Source organism: Microtus oregoni, unplaced genomic scaffold, assembly GCF_018167655.1.
Source record: "Microtus oregoni isolate MIOR12 unplaced genomic scaffold, Mior012 000012F_ref0000307, whole genome shotgun sequence".
Lineage (NCBI taxonomy): Eukaryota > Metazoa > Chordata > Mammalia > Rodentia > Cricetidae > Microtus > Microtus oregoni.
In genome coordinates, this window is record NW_024543071.1 from 14083779 (window position 1) to 14096937 (window position 13159).

At 46.9% G+C, this 13159-nt stretch overlaps 1 protein-coding gene across 1 annotated transcript in view; it reads right to left on the reverse strand.

Annotated features, from left to right (window-relative positions):
• The window catches only part of Cnnm2 (cyclin and CBS domain divalent metal cation transport mediator 2), a 125713-nt gene that overhangs the window by 21549 nt on the left and 91005 nt on the right, over nt 1-13159 (reverse strand). The window contains exons 2-4 of the mRNA XM_041660909.1: nt 10240-10383; nt 6451-6588; nt 4342-4511 (exon numbers count right to left, since the gene is read on the reverse strand). Coding sequence (XP_041516843.1) covers nt 4342-4511; nt 6451-6588; nt 10240-10383 — 452 coding nt within the window. The remainder of the gene's footprint in view (nt 1-4341; nt 4512-6450; nt 6589-10239; nt 10384-13159) is intronic.

Here is a 13159-nt window from a genome sequence, read left to right on the forward strand (position 1 = left end):
CACATATCAATTGTGATGATTCATGTCTATATTCCCAATACTTGGGTGGAAAAGACAGGAGGGTCAAGAGTTCAAGGTCATCCTTGCCTATATAGCAAGTATGAGGCCAGCCTGACAGTACACAATATCCTGCCCCAGAAAAGCTAAACTAACCCTCCAAAAAGAATATTTCTCTAGCTTTTATGTTTGGTTATCTCTAAGTCTTAATTTTGTTTTACAGGTTATATAATTTTAAATTACTGTCTCAGCGTTCTTGGTGTGCTGGTGGGAAAACACTGGCATCATAATTACGTGTCTTGGAGACCCGAAAAGTGGCCCAGAGGTAAAGTCACCTGCCATCACACCTGAGGGCTATTGTGGGATTTTGAAACCAACAAAGTGGAAGAGAACAGGACCCCCCCCACACACACACAGGCTATCCTCTGACGTCTACATGCTCACCATGGCATGCACGCATGTACGGTTGTGCAAGCAGATGTGTGCTTACGGAGGCTAGAGAACAACCTTAGGTGGCAGTGTTCCTTAAGCTATGTCCCTCTGTGTGTTTTAGATGGGTCTCTCATTGGCCTGGGGCTCACGGATTAGGCTGGGCTGACTGGTCAAAGTGCCCTAGGGACCCAGCTGATGCCCCCCCCCCCCCGCCCTGGTGCTGGGATTACACACGCACCGGCACCACCGTGCGCTCAACCCTGTACTTGGGTTCTGGGGAGGAACTCAGGTCCTCACTCACTAGGGAAGCACTCCGCCACATTTCTACCTTTAGATGCGTGCTACTAGAAGTTATTTAAGACAAGTAGAGACGACACAGAGTTCATTGTGACTTATTGTGCTCCTACTGCCCTTATCATCTCATTTAATAAAGCTCATTAACATTTTAAAAGTCTACTTTTTAAAACAAAACTTCAAGTTTTGCTTTTATTCATACATAGTTTATATTTTGTTTATAATATGTGACAAATATTCTTTCAGTTAGGCTCACTTAAATCATTTCTTTGAATAAACTTAATTTTATTTAATATGAGATTTAAAGTAAAAGATTTAAATGACGGGCAAGGGAGACAGGTCAGCTGGTAGCGCGCTTGCCAAGGATGCACAGCCCTGGGTGTGGCTTCAGCCACGCAAACCAGGTGTGGTGGCACAAACATATGATCCCAGGACTGTGGATGCAAAGATCAGAAGTTCAAGCTCAGGGAAGACAACTTTGAAGGTTGAACACTTGCTGCCCAACCATGAAGACCACAGAAACCCACCCCAATACCAGCTGGGTGTGGCGGCCCACCTCTACCTCCAGCTTCAGAAGGCAGACACAGAGCCAGTTGGCCAGCGAGACTAGGCTAGCCATATGTGCAAGAGCCCCTGCTGCAGTGGCTAAGAAGAACATAGGATTCCCAACATGAACTTGGGCCTCTGCAAGCACGTTCATATGTGTGCACAGGCACGCACACATGCAAAAAATGTGCATACCATACACACGTGAAAAAAGGCCAAGGTCACCTTCGGTTACATAGGAAGCTTGAAGTCAGCCTAGGCTACATAGAGACTGTTCCAAATAATATTAAAATGATGTGCTTCTATAGTGTAATTCTAGCTTCCAAATCGATTACTTGAGAAGTTTTCCTAGAGTTGCAGAAGGAAATTCTGCTGCACCCAGGCAGGCAGTACTGCCTTCCTCTGACTGCATGAAATGCAGAGAGCATGCTCCATAAGCTGTCATGAGTTGTGCTGGGGTGGCAGCATTTTAGGGTGGAATGTACTTGGCAAAAGATGACGGCTATGCCAGATTGATCGAGGGTGGCATGGTATTTTGTCCTGTTATTCTCTGGTACCTCGGATAATTGGCTAGTTTGCAAGAACATGGCTTTTGCCAACATCTGCAACTTAAGTACCCCCATAGGCCTGTTCATCAACCACACATACCACTTATAAAACCCATGACATCAGCTCAAAAAACAAGCTACAGTGTATAACATGCAGAGGTATTCAGACACAGGTAGATGTGTCTAAATGGCCTATCAAACATGGACCAAATGATTTCCTTATACATACAAAGGGAGGATAGTTTCTTCTTCAAAAAATGTTAATTTATCTATTTGTTTGAGACAGGTTGGCCCTCGGGATGAGCTTTATCATGATTCTCCTTGCCCCACCTCCCTGCTGCTGACAGGACACAGCACCATGCCTGGCTTCTGTGCTGCTGGGGATTGAATTCAGGGACTTGGACACTCTGGTCACTGAGTCACATCCCAGCTCCTCCGTAAAACTTTTAAAAGATGTATTTGTCTTATACATGCTTTGTCTCCATGTATTGCATGCACCAAATGCACACCTGATGCCCGAAGAGATCAGAAGAAGGCATTGATTCCCCAGGGACTGGAATTACAAATGTTTGGGAGCCACCATGTGAGCGCTGGGAACTGAAGTCAGGTCCTCTGTGAAAGCAGCAAGTACTCTAAACCACTGAGCCATCCCTCCTGCCCCCAAATTCCTATAAAGCTTGTTTTACTAATTCATGGTTTGGGGCTTATGAGATGACTCTGTAAAGGCACCTGCTGAGCAAGTCTGGTGACCAGAGTCCTTGACCTCTTGTAAAAGTGGAAGGAGAAGCAAACTCTAAAAGTTATCTTTGGCCAAAGGGTGGTGGCTCACATCTTTAATCCCAGTACTAGGGAGGCAGAGGCAAGTGGATCTCTGTGAGTTCATAGCCAGCCTGGTCTACAAGAGCTAGTTCCAGGACAGACTCCAAAGGTACAGAGAAAGCCTGTCTTGAAAACAAAACAAGTTGTATTTGACCTCCACGTGTGCATCCCTCATCACTAACACACATCGAGACAATTTTTTTTTTAGGGGAGGCACTGAGACATAGTTTTCCCGTTACAGCCTTGGCTGTCCTGGAATGCTCTCTGTAGACCAGGCTGGCCTTGAACTCAGAGATACCCCTGCCTCTGCCTTCTGAGTGCTGGGATTAGAAGCATATGCCACCACCACCTGGCAACAATAATTTTCTTTTTAAGAACTGATACAAAATTTTTAAAAATCTTTAAGAAATTCTAATTGGACCTGGAAAGATTGCTCAGTGGTTAGGGGCAGGCACTGCTCTTTCTGAGGACCCGAGTGCAGTCCCCAGCTCCCTGATCCACAGCTCACAACCACCGGTAGCTCCAGCTCAGGGATTCAACACCCTCGCTGCTCTCGCAGGAGACCTGGATTCAGTTCCCAGCTCCCGCGTGGTAGCTCACAAGCCCTGCAATCAGTTTCAGATCTGATGCCCTCTTCTGACTTCTGTAGGCGTCAGGCACACATGTGGTCCACAACATACATGCAGGCAAAACACCGGCACAAAACAAAAATCAATCTTTGAAAAGGTGTCTGAGACAGCCTATGAGGCGGTGGCTGTAGGAAGATATCCCAGGAGTCTCTCTTCCTGTCACTCCTTCTAGACACTAGCAGAATCACATGATCACACCTGTCTGAGTTCCTGATACCTACGCCGTAGGAAGCAACTTTCTTTGGTCACTTTAATATCTGGGGTCTTGCTGAGATCATGTTCATTTTAGGGCTGCCAAGTACTGACTATGCTCTTCTGACACCTCGCTTCATAGGGCGAAGCATCTACGGAAACTGTTAGTGTCCTTGTGCAGAGCGAACCTAGACTTCCTGGAAAAGTGACTTGCTCCCAAAGAGGCACAAAAGCCCACAAATCTAGGGTTTACTCAGGGGAGCCCACGGCGGTGCCAGCTATAGGCAACTGTGCTATCACAAGTCCTCAAAGAGGGCCGGGAACAATGGCCTCCCCACCACATTTGGGGTTGTGTCACATTAGTGAGAAGGCATTGGTCACTGTTAATTTCCACTACTTTAGGGGACCATTGTTATTACAGCAGCTCCTAGCAAACAGTCCGGGCAGTAACCGGCAACATAAAGAACAAACGGGCGAGGTTCGTGGTGTTGCCAGGACAGGTACTAAGATATGGCGACAACAGAAGACAGCCTATGGGGTCTTGGTCACTGTAAAAGATCAAGTCCTAATGAGAGGATAGGAAGAGAACTCAGGGAACCAGCACAGCACATCTCAAATGCCCGCCAGGACCTGGACAGGGACAGGCACATCACCAACACTTCTAAAGTCAGTAGCGGCATTCCACTCCTGACTCATGTATTAGACATGAAATGAGTGCACTACCTCACATTAGAATCATCACCCAGCAATGTAAGCGGATCAAATGCCCCCTTATAAACACACATATGTAAGCTAAGTGGGCACCCCCCTTGCTACACCAGGCCTTCTCAGAGCAGAACGGATGGGGATTCAGAGAGGGCGAGCAAGCACAGGCAACTCCTGACCTGCAGGATAAGGACGAAGTAGTCTACGGGTTTGTTGCGCTGGTAGAGGTAGCACTCAGGGCTTTTCTTGTTCTTCTCATCATACTTCAGCTCCTGGATGACATTGGGGTGCTTTAGCAGCCTTAGGAGGATCTTCTCTGACATCTGGGATGGGCTAAACGCTTCTACTTCTATAGACATAAACACAACCTGCCATTACACTTCAAAGAAGGGCAGTTGAGGTGCTCAGATCGGAAGAACACTTGGAGACAATGATACAACACAGATGAACCAGACTTCCATTTGGTGATCCACTGGGGTCAGGTTACCTGGGAGAAATTACAGCAGTGGCATACTCATGTCTGGCCCTTTTAATCTTTCCTTTCTAACCTGCCATTGGCTTCTGTCTCGTATGAGTGCCCTATATCTCTGATTGATGGGAATGGGATTCAGTCATCAGCAGACTCCCTCCTTGAGAGCCAGGACACCCTTAAACACAAACCACAACAGCCTGACTGTTCGCCAACAGCCAAGGGAGGAACCACGGTCAGGAAGCATTGAGGGCGGGGCGGGGTTAGTGCCAATGCACAGACCTGGGTCCCACCTCCTGCTCTCCCACACTGCTCTCCTGAGAATTCCAGGGACCGCCAGGAGAGAATCAGAATAAAAGCAAGGCCGTGCACACATCAACATGCACTCCGACTGGCCAACAGAGAAGGGAACGGTGGTCGGTACTGACAAAGACAGTTACTTCATTTAAAACAACAAAAAACTCAAAGCGGCTGACTCCAGGGTGCGAACATAAATGTGGACTTCGTGGTCTCTCAGAGGCAGAGTAGGGTAACACAGAGTTTTAAGTGTGGTTCTTCCACAATGAACAACAACAGTACCAGAATAGGAAGAGAATTATAGCAAAATATTGTTTAACTTATTTTTTGAATTAGATGCTATAAACAAAAGCTACAAATTCTGGATTCACGTTTGTGACTTTTTCATAGTTAAGACAGTACATTGCAGGGAATTTGGAAAATACAGAAAAATAAAGAAAATAAAAGTCCTCTGTAAGTTGACTGCTTAGATAGCCATTCCGAGAAATTTGGTGAGTATTTCTTTCTAGTGCTTTGCCTAGGCACATGTGCCTGCGTACGTATGTGTATGTGTACACACAGAGCCATAAGTGTGGTCATGGCAGACACATACTCCAGTATCTAGGGGGTTTCTACTAAACAGGAAGTCATGGACACTTTCCATGTGTCTGACAGTGGGTGACATCCTGCCACGTGTGGCTGCTGACCTTTTAGGGCACTTGTATAAACACTGCACGTGGTTGAAACTTACTGGCCCATCTTGGAAACAGATGTCTTCTGTAAGCCTCTGGGAGCTTCCAGATTTTTCTCACATTTCCTTGGCCAACAGAGCTCACCCTTCACCTTAGAGGGCCATTTAGGGATGTGAGAGAATTAGTCTCTTAGGTCTTTCAACCTTGACCACTTGGAAGCAGTCAGTGCTGGCTGGACGGTGGCTTTAACCATGTGAACACTTGCCTCTGGATGGGGCCCAATTAACAATCTGACTTGAAGAAGCCACCAAGACATTCAGGCCAATCTTTCATTTCATCAAAATGGTAAAAGATAAGGATTTAATTCTGCATGTCTGTTTTCTTCTTTGAGTTTTAGCGCCTGCGTTACCACTGGTGTCCAACTGTTCTTCCAAGGCAAGCTGAAGAGAGAATTACTCAACTGTCCAATCAAACAAGGTGGCGCCTGGTTTGCACCGTCAGCCTACTCCGCCAGCGGGCTCGTGTGTGGGGCTGAGCTGGCGGGAGATCACCTGGCCTACCGTACACATGCAGTGTGGCACTAACATTCATCCTTACCTTTCAGACCAATTTTAAGTTACTGGTCCACCCCTGGCAAATGTCTCAGAGGGTTCATGCCGACACTGAACACAGGAGAGGAGAGAATTTAAAGAGAACAAAACAAAACAGAACAAAAACAAAAACAAAAAAACAAAACACAAAGTGGCATTACTTGTCACCCCATTTCCCAGCCCCCACCCCCAGCCCCCCAGTCAGCTTGGTGAGGAAGGCTCCAGGGCCTGCAGATCTCACACTGTGATAAGCACACTTGCCTGTTGCTAGGAAACGGTGCATGGCCAGGAGAAGCTGCGGTGATATTTTAACCTTCATCTCGCTGTCCGTCTGCTTAAAGGCAGAGAAATCTTGCTTTCTTTCACGGTGGGCCACTTTCTTTTTCGTTCTGTTGTCAGCTGAGAGGGGAATGAGGAAAGGAAAAAACAAAATTAGGGCTCTTTCTCGACGAAAGACACAAAACACACTGTTTTGATCTCTCCAGGGACCAGCGGACTGGGCAGAGAGCACAGCCCTGGGTCAGCAATGTCACAGCAGGAGACGGGACAGCCTTAGAGAGCACCCACAAGACACGACTGAGCAGACAGGATGAACCCCACAAGCAGCACACAGAATCACATAGCAGCAGACTGGCCTCAAATGCTACCAAAACCACTCCAGGGGAAGAACTGCCACAGGCTACACCTGAGGGAAGCTGTCTGTGCCTCCCTCGTAGAGGGCCTCTCAGTCTCCTCAGTCCCAGGTGAAAGACAATAAACACAGGAGATTTCTCAGGAAGAACAAGTCTCCTTCCAGGAATGCCCTGCTTCATTCCTGCCCCAGACTATGAGATGGTCAAGGTCAGGCAACCACGGAGGTGATCCGGGAGGAACGAACCAGCCTCCTCTGGAAAAGGCCAGAGGGAATACTCAGGCTCCGGCTACTGTTGCCAACTCCACTGCGCTTTTCTGCAAAAGCAGCTGTGGTAACTGAACCCACAGTCACATTGTACAGAAACTTCACTCTTGTTAATTTCTACATGTCACAAAGTAATTATTCTTCTGTTGTGTGTTTTTTTCCTCAGTCATCAAACATCATGAAAAGCCATTCTTGCCTTGTTAGGACATAAGAAGCCAGGTGGCAGACATTAATGGGCTGTGGTTTGCCAGGCCCTGATCTAGAAGGGATCTCCTACAAAGCTGGTTTTCTCTGTTTTTGTTCTTTTTTAAAGAATAAAGTGCTGATAAAGAAAAACTCAATGTAACAAGACCCCAGCTGTGAATAACGGCACTTACCTGTAATTTCAGCACTCAGAAGGCTAAGGAAGGAGAATTATATGGTCAAAGCTAGCCTAGGCTATAGTATGAAACTCCATCTCAAACGTCACTACTACCCACCTCAAAAAGAGGAGGAGGAGGAGGAGGAGGAGGAGGAGGAGGAGGAGGAGGAGGAGGAAAGGAAGAAAGGAAAGAAACAAGAACAATAAATGAAGGACAAGGCCCCAGCTGCTGTCTCTGTCCCCAAGGCTCTGAGTTCTGCTGTCTCTGTCCCCAAGGCTCTGAGTTACCGCCTCTTGTCCAGGGTAAATGTCAATGGCTAGGCCTTCTGTAGGCTTCTACACTTCTACCTCAAGGTATTTTGAAAATCGGAAAGTGTAAATCAATATGAAGCTTAAAAATGATCTCTACTGGCAGCTAGCTGTTATCAGGACTGACCTGTCACCTAGATTGAGATAACACTAAAGACACAAGCTCAGCATTCCATACCAACAGGTCATGCAACCCTTCTCCATGGAATGAGTCCCCTCACTGGGGGTTTAGTAACATTTAGTAACATTTCCATAAAAATATCTAAGATTTCATAACCATTTATATTGTCTTCCCAGCGGTAAGAGCTACCCCAGGGAAAGCAGAATATACAGATATACACTGGATCTGAATGAAGAGGGGCTGGTGACGCGGCTCAGCGGGTAAAGTCCCAAAGTTTAGCAAACTGAGTTGGAGCTCGGATCCCACGTAAGGCAAGGATAGGAAAGCCACGCCATGCCTGCGCTCTGCGAACTTGACACATGCGCTGCTGCACTTCTGGGCTCACTTACGTTGTAAAAGGATGAAAAGAACATGGACAAGCACAGCACTCTCTACTAGGAAGCCTCTGTCTTCCAATATAAAAACATAGACAAGAATGCTATACGGATGTGAAGGGGACAGGACACATTTTTCAGAGACAATTCGTAGCAATTTAAAAGTCTTCCTTTCATTAGGTGCTACAAAACCTTGCGATTTGAAAATGTCCAATGTTCCCTTGTAAAAAGACTAGACAAAATCACTATACAGAGATAAAAAATAACGACATCTTGAAAACTGCGGGCAAATGGATGGATCTAGAAAACATCACACTGAGTGAGGTAACCTAGACCAGAAAGACAAATTTCACATGTGCTCACTTATAAAAACAGCCTACAATTCACAATCCCAGAGAACCTAGACAACAATGAGGACCCTAAGAGAGACAAACATGGATCTAATGTACATGGGAAGTAGAAAAAGACAAGATCTGAGAAAATTGGGAGCATAGGGATCACGGGAGAGGGTAGAAGGGGAGAGGGGAGGAAGAGAAGGGAGTGGAGAAAAATGTACAGCTCAATAAAAACAATTAAAAAAAACCCACTCTTTTTTTGAGCAAGGCAAGTTTTTCCTGGATGCTGCAGGGCACCAGGATAGCACAAGTCCTATGGTACGGGCTCTGTTTCAAAGCTGAGAGGATACTCAGGGTCCAGGTACTCCATGCTTACCCAGGAGCTTTGGGCCCTCCCTGGCATTCTTAACCTTTCAAAGAGCCCCATATGGGGATGGAGAGATGCCTCCGTGATTAAGAGCACTGGCTGCTCTTCCAGAGGACCCAGGTTCAATTTCCAGCACCAACATGGCAGCTCACAACCATCTGTAGCTCCAGTCCCAGAGGGTCTGATGCCCTCTTCTGGCATTCTTGGGTACCGCGTGCCTGTGATACATGTGTGCAGGTATATACAAAAGAAACAAATTTTAAAAAGGAAAAGCCTCATATGATAAAAGTGGGGCTGAGGGCGGAGCCTGAAGATCCCTGGTGCAGGGAGCGCATTGTACACACCAATGAGACAAGCTGCAGGTCCAATACTCAGGGCAAATTCACACCTGCGTCTGCCCCCGCCTGACCTAAATACTTACCATTCCCACCTGCCCTTCAAAGGAAGGCTATGAAGGTAAACAAGAAATCTATATTCTCCGTGTGTATGGGGGTGGGCACCTGTGCATGCATCTGTGGAGGGCAGAGGTCAACACTTGAATGCCGCCTGTCTTATTTATTATCCTGGAAAAGGGGTATCTTACTGACCCTACAGCTCACCAACTGGCTTGAGGAGTCACCTCCCCCATAACACTATTTTCGAGTCTCTGGCTTCCAGCACTGAATCACTGGTGTACAACCACCCCCAGCTTTTCTGTGGGTGCTCACGTTTGCACAGCCCTCATCCCACCACCGGCGCCATCTCCACACTGAATTCTCACTGCACACATTGCTGCCTGCCCCTCCTGCGTCACACCCGGCGTTACTGTCCCAGCCAGCTATCCTTGCTTAGCTTACCTGCTTCGGACCCATAAATGCTGGAACAAGGACATATAACCAGTTGCCACCTATCAATTTAACTAAACAAATTCTCTTGTTAAATATATGAATCACAAACTTAAGAAGAAACAAATTTAGTTGAAAGCACTTTGCCTAGCTGTGTAACATAAACCAGCATAGATGGATGTACAAGTGTCTGAAAGCCAAAAGCAGTTTCTGTCTCGGGTGTGGACTCACGGCCAGGAGAAGATGCCTCCGGAAGAGAAACCCCACTCAATGCCACTGAATCTGCCTTTTCTTCCACTTTGGTAAAAGCGCTAGGCGACGCTAAGAGGCAGCACGAACTGGCACACAAACAGAGGGCCCAACACTGGGGAGTGTGTAAACAGCAGCGGGCAGCAGCAAAGGTTTGGTAACACACACACACACACACACACACACACACACACACACACACAGTTACTTACTGTACAGGTCTGTCTCATCCAAGATTTCAGATTTGATGATTTCTTCAATCACGTCTTCCAAGGTGACAATTCCCAGAACTTCATAAAACGGGTCCCCTTCACCCTCATTGTTCACTCGCTGCACAATGGCCAGGTGAGATTTACCTTTAAAGACAGAAGACAAAGTTGCAGAGGTCACTTTACAGTTCCTTAGCAGGCTCCTTAGACACCTTAGAAATGGCCGCAAACATTTCTTCTCTTTCTGTGTGGGGAGCAAGCTTGGGCCTTGTTTGCTCCACCATTCTGCCAGGTCAAACCGGTTGTCTTTCTCGTCACTCCCCACATTATTTTTGACACAGTTTCTAGCTGATTCTCCAGGTTGGCTGACCAGCGATGGACCCTGGACCCTTCCTCCTGCCTCCACCTTCCCAGTGCTGGAGTTAGAAAGCACACATTGCTGCACCTGGCATTCTCTTTCATTTGCGTGTGTATGTATGTATGGTATGTGTATGCACGCCTGCTTGCATGTGTGTGGGCTCATATGTGTGTGGAGACCTGAAGCTGGCATCAGGTAGCCTCTCCCATCGCTCTTCACTTTACTGTGGCAAGGTCTCCCACTAAGGCCTGACCTCACAGAATCTGGCTCAGCTTGACAGCCAGCTTACCCCAGGGTTCCTGTCTCTGCCTCTGGAAGTCACCACACCTGCCCAACTTTTAGATAAGCTCTGAGGATCTGAACTCCAGTCTTCATGATGATGTGGTAAACACTTCCTCTGCTCGGCCATCTCCCTATCCCTTGTGCTTTTTATATGGGTGCTGTGGGTTCAAACTCAGACCCCAGTGTTTGTGTGGAGCTATCTTCTACAGCCCCTGGAAGCATTTTTAAAATCAGATAATTATAAAAGTCTGTTTCAGCATTTTTAACATGTGTCAGTCTGACAACCAAACGGATGAGGCTTCCTGAACCATTAACACAGGGATAAATTGTCCACGGGCTGCCTCGTACCTAGCTCTTTGCTTCCTAATGGGCGAGGCCTAGACACCATCAGCTCTTCCTCTGTGACACATTGACAGTTCTCTCAAAAGGAGCGAGAACACCATGGATCTCCAGGGAGGTCCAAGACAAGACCGTTGAGGCAGTGCCGTGTCCCCCAAGTTCTAAGATGTGAATGGCCTTCTCCACCGTGCTGATTCTGGAGCACAGTGCAAAGAGCCCACTCGTCTCAGAATGCCACCACAGAAACAACAGCCATCACCACCCATCGGCACACACCCACAATAGGAGGGAGACCCCGTCTCCAAGAACGTCCTCACCACAGCAGCACAAAGTAGATCCTTACACCAAAAGTGGGACCTGAGACACACAGCGCAGTCTAGTGTGACGACTGCTGCCTTGAGAGAAAGGCAATTATGGGTTTGCTGTGAGCTGCCTTCAACACACTTCACCTTTGTGGTGCTGGGAAGGAACCCATGACCTCAGACATGCCAGGCGAAGGCTTTACCACTGAGCAGGCATCCACCCAGGCCACGTGGACAGAATGATGGCATCAAACTGCAGCTTAGACAAGGGTCTCTCGTAGACACTGTGAAAGGTATGAACAGAGTGGACTTATTTTGTCAAGAAAAGCCACAGGAAGAATTTGATGTTAATGATTTAAAAAAATTGTAAATTCAGTAGAAAATTATAATTCTAAGAAACTCACATCCATCGTCATGACTTTTGTTGTTGTTTGTTTGTTTGTTTGCTTGTTTCAAGACAGGGTTTCTCTGTGTTACAGCTCTGGCTGTCTTGGAACTCACTTTGTAGACCAGGCTGGCCTCAAACTCAGAGATCCGCCTGCCTCTGCCTTCCGAGTGCTGGGATTAAAGTCACGCACCACCACCACAAGGCTCACCATCATGACTTTGATAGCTTCTTAGTAAAGGCTTTTGTGTACAATGAGTATGTGTATACATGTGCGTACAAGATATGAGTGTGGCTGAGGAGGCCAAGTGTGTCTTCTTCATTGATACTTTCCTACTGTTTGAGACAGGAGTCTCACTGAGCCTGAAGCTCACCAACTGGCTAGACTGCTGGCCTGTCAGCCCTTAGAGCAGGGCTGGTATTACAGGCAGGTACTGACAATGCCCTGCATCCTAGGTGAGCGCTGGAGATCCAGGTCCAGGGCTTCATCATCTCCCAGCAAGCATTTTAGCCAGCAGGCCATTTCCTGAGTCATTCAGTAAATGCTTCTTTGATGAGCTGGATGGTCACAGTAATGAATGCAACCTTTAAAATAGTGAGCAATCTTTTAAAAGATTTATTTTAAAAGACCTATAAAACTGGGTGAGCCAATTCTTTTTAGATTATGTTTTTATTTTATGTGTTGGATGCTTTGCCTGCATGTACGTCTGTGTATCGTGTGTATGCCTGGTGCCCATGAAGGTCAGAAAAGGATGTTGGGCCCCTGGGACTGGAGCTGTGAGTCACCAGTGTGGGAACTGAACTCAGGTGGGTCCTCTGGAAGGGCAGCCAGTGTTCTTAACTGCTGAGCCATTTCTCCAGTCCTGCTCATTTTTCTTACTATGGCAATAATGTGAGAATTATGCATGGATAAAAAAAATCCCGAGAATAAGATAAAACAATGGATCTTTTAAATTTTTAATTTTAAATTATGTGTATATGAAGTTAATTTATGTGGGTCCATGCATGTGAGTGCAGGTCCCTGTGGAAACCAGAAGGAGACATCAGAACCCCTAGAGTTACAGGCAGGTTGTGTAGCCAACAAGGGTGCCGGGAAGTGACGTAGAGTCCTCTAGAAGAACATGGTGTGCTCGTTACTATTCAACCATCATCTTCCCAGCCCCACAACAGACTTTAGACAGAAACATTAACAGATGAGTAAGGACCGAGGTAGGAGGGATGCCACAAACAAAAAGCAACCTAGGGCCACTGAGGTAG